General features: G+C 58.3%; 1 protein-coding gene across 1 annotated transcript in view; it reads left to right on the forward strand.

Annotated features, from left to right (window-relative positions):
• Positions 1-1525, forward strand: part of BTK (Bruton tyrosine kinase) — a gene marked incomplete at its 3' end in the record, with an annotated part of 8986 nt that overhangs the window by 2573 nt on the left and 4888 nt on the right. The window contains 1 exon segment of the mRNA XM_010174593.2: positions 1397-1525. This exon segment is cut by the window's right edge and continues 25 nt beyond it. Within this exon segment, the coding sequence (XP_010172895.1) occupies positions 1397-1525 (129 nt within the window).

The following is a 1525-nucleotide window of genomic DNA, read 5'->3' on the forward strand; positions in this document are numbered from 1 at the left end:
GCGCTGATCAGAAACTTTTCCTGTGACAAGAGCAGTCCCAGTGCTGCGGGCTCACACGCACGCTCGACACCAGCTGCTCCTGCCCCAGGGAGGTGGACACTCACCACTGTCACCCTCTGACTTCTGCAGCACCCCAGCCACTTCGGCTGAAGCTTCTCGCCCTCTCACAAACCTGCTCCAAATTTGCTCAGGCAGGCTCAGAACTTTTTGAGGGCAAAAGGAAATAGCAGATGTGGCCACACAGCTGGACTGGCACGCAAGGCAAGGGCAGAGCTCGCAGGGCTTTAGGAAAAATGGACAAAAAGCTTGGTGGGAGCCAGGGAGCGTTTCTCCAAACCCATCCCGAGCCTCACTCAGTGCTGCTGAGCTAATGCTCAGCTGTGTGGCTGCTACCTCCTTGAGCTGAGAGCGCGTTGCAGCAGCACCGTGCAGTGGGGCTGAGGTCCTTGCAGTTGGCCAAAATCCGCTGGCACTGCCCATATGTGTCTCTTGGTGCCTGTGTATCTTTCTGTGGCTTTGTGCTGCTGGGGCGAGATTAGCTGCTTGAATTGACACAGGGAAGTTTGCCCGAGCGAGGCGGAAGCAGAGCGGGCTGATAACAGGGAAGTCGGTTATTTCACGAGAGCCCCGCTGCCTGCGCCAGCCCTCTCCCCACTTCCCTGCTCCAGGAGGGGGGTTGCTCTGGCAGCTGAAGCCAGTGGAGAATCCACAGGGAAAAGGGGAGAGAAAATGCTTGCCTTTTGCTGCCAGGATGCCCTCGTCCTGTTCCACCAGAGAAGGAGCTCTCTGTACCCCGCAGAGCTGCTGTGGGCCAGCTCCGTGCTGCAGTGCTGTCCAGGCACATCCAGTTGTCCCTCTAGCTTGGGGAGAAGTACGAGGAAGCTGGTCAGTGCCTGCCTGGCAAGGGAGTGGTCTCTCAGCAAGGGAAGTCTCTGAGCAGGCAGGGGATGGTGGTCCTGCCCTGCTCTCCCTGTGGACAAGCCAGGCACAGCACTGGCCTCCCTCCCCACTTCTGGAAAAAAGGGTTCAAAAGAGCTGCAAACCGTGGGCCTCAGCAGCTCAAGGGCTGCTGGGCATTTCAGCTGGCAGGAGGGCAGGTCACAGCAGGACCTGGCACTCCAAGCATGCTCATGTCCCTTTACAGGGCTGCTGAAGGGCTTTGATAAAATCTGAAAGACCTGGCCCTCCCTGAGCTGGGGGTGTCATGGCACAGGGTTTGCAGAGCTGCAGGACCGAAACACAAGCAATGAGCTGAGGGCAGCCTGAGCAGCACGGCCACACGTGACTGTGTATCAGTGGCACAGCAGAGGGTGAAATGATTCAATGGGGCTGATCATCTGCATTCAGGGAACAGAGAGCTGGGGACACAGCTCCGGCTCACACACATCTCCCTCCCTCTGCCACAGTGATCCGGTACAACAGTGACCTGGTGCAGAAGTATCACCCCTGCTTCTGGATCGATGGCCAGTACCTGTGCTGCTCCCAGACAGCCAAGAACGCCATGGGCTGCCAGATCCTGGAGAGC

Source organism: Antrostomus carolinensis, unplaced genomic scaffold (genome assembly GCF_000700745.2).
Source record: "Antrostomus carolinensis isolate BGI_N321 unplaced genomic scaffold, ASM70074v2 scaffold32618, whole genome shotgun sequence".
Classification (NCBI taxonomy): Eukaryota; Metazoa; Chordata; class Aves; order Caprimulgiformes; family Caprimulgidae; genus Antrostomus; species Antrostomus carolinensis.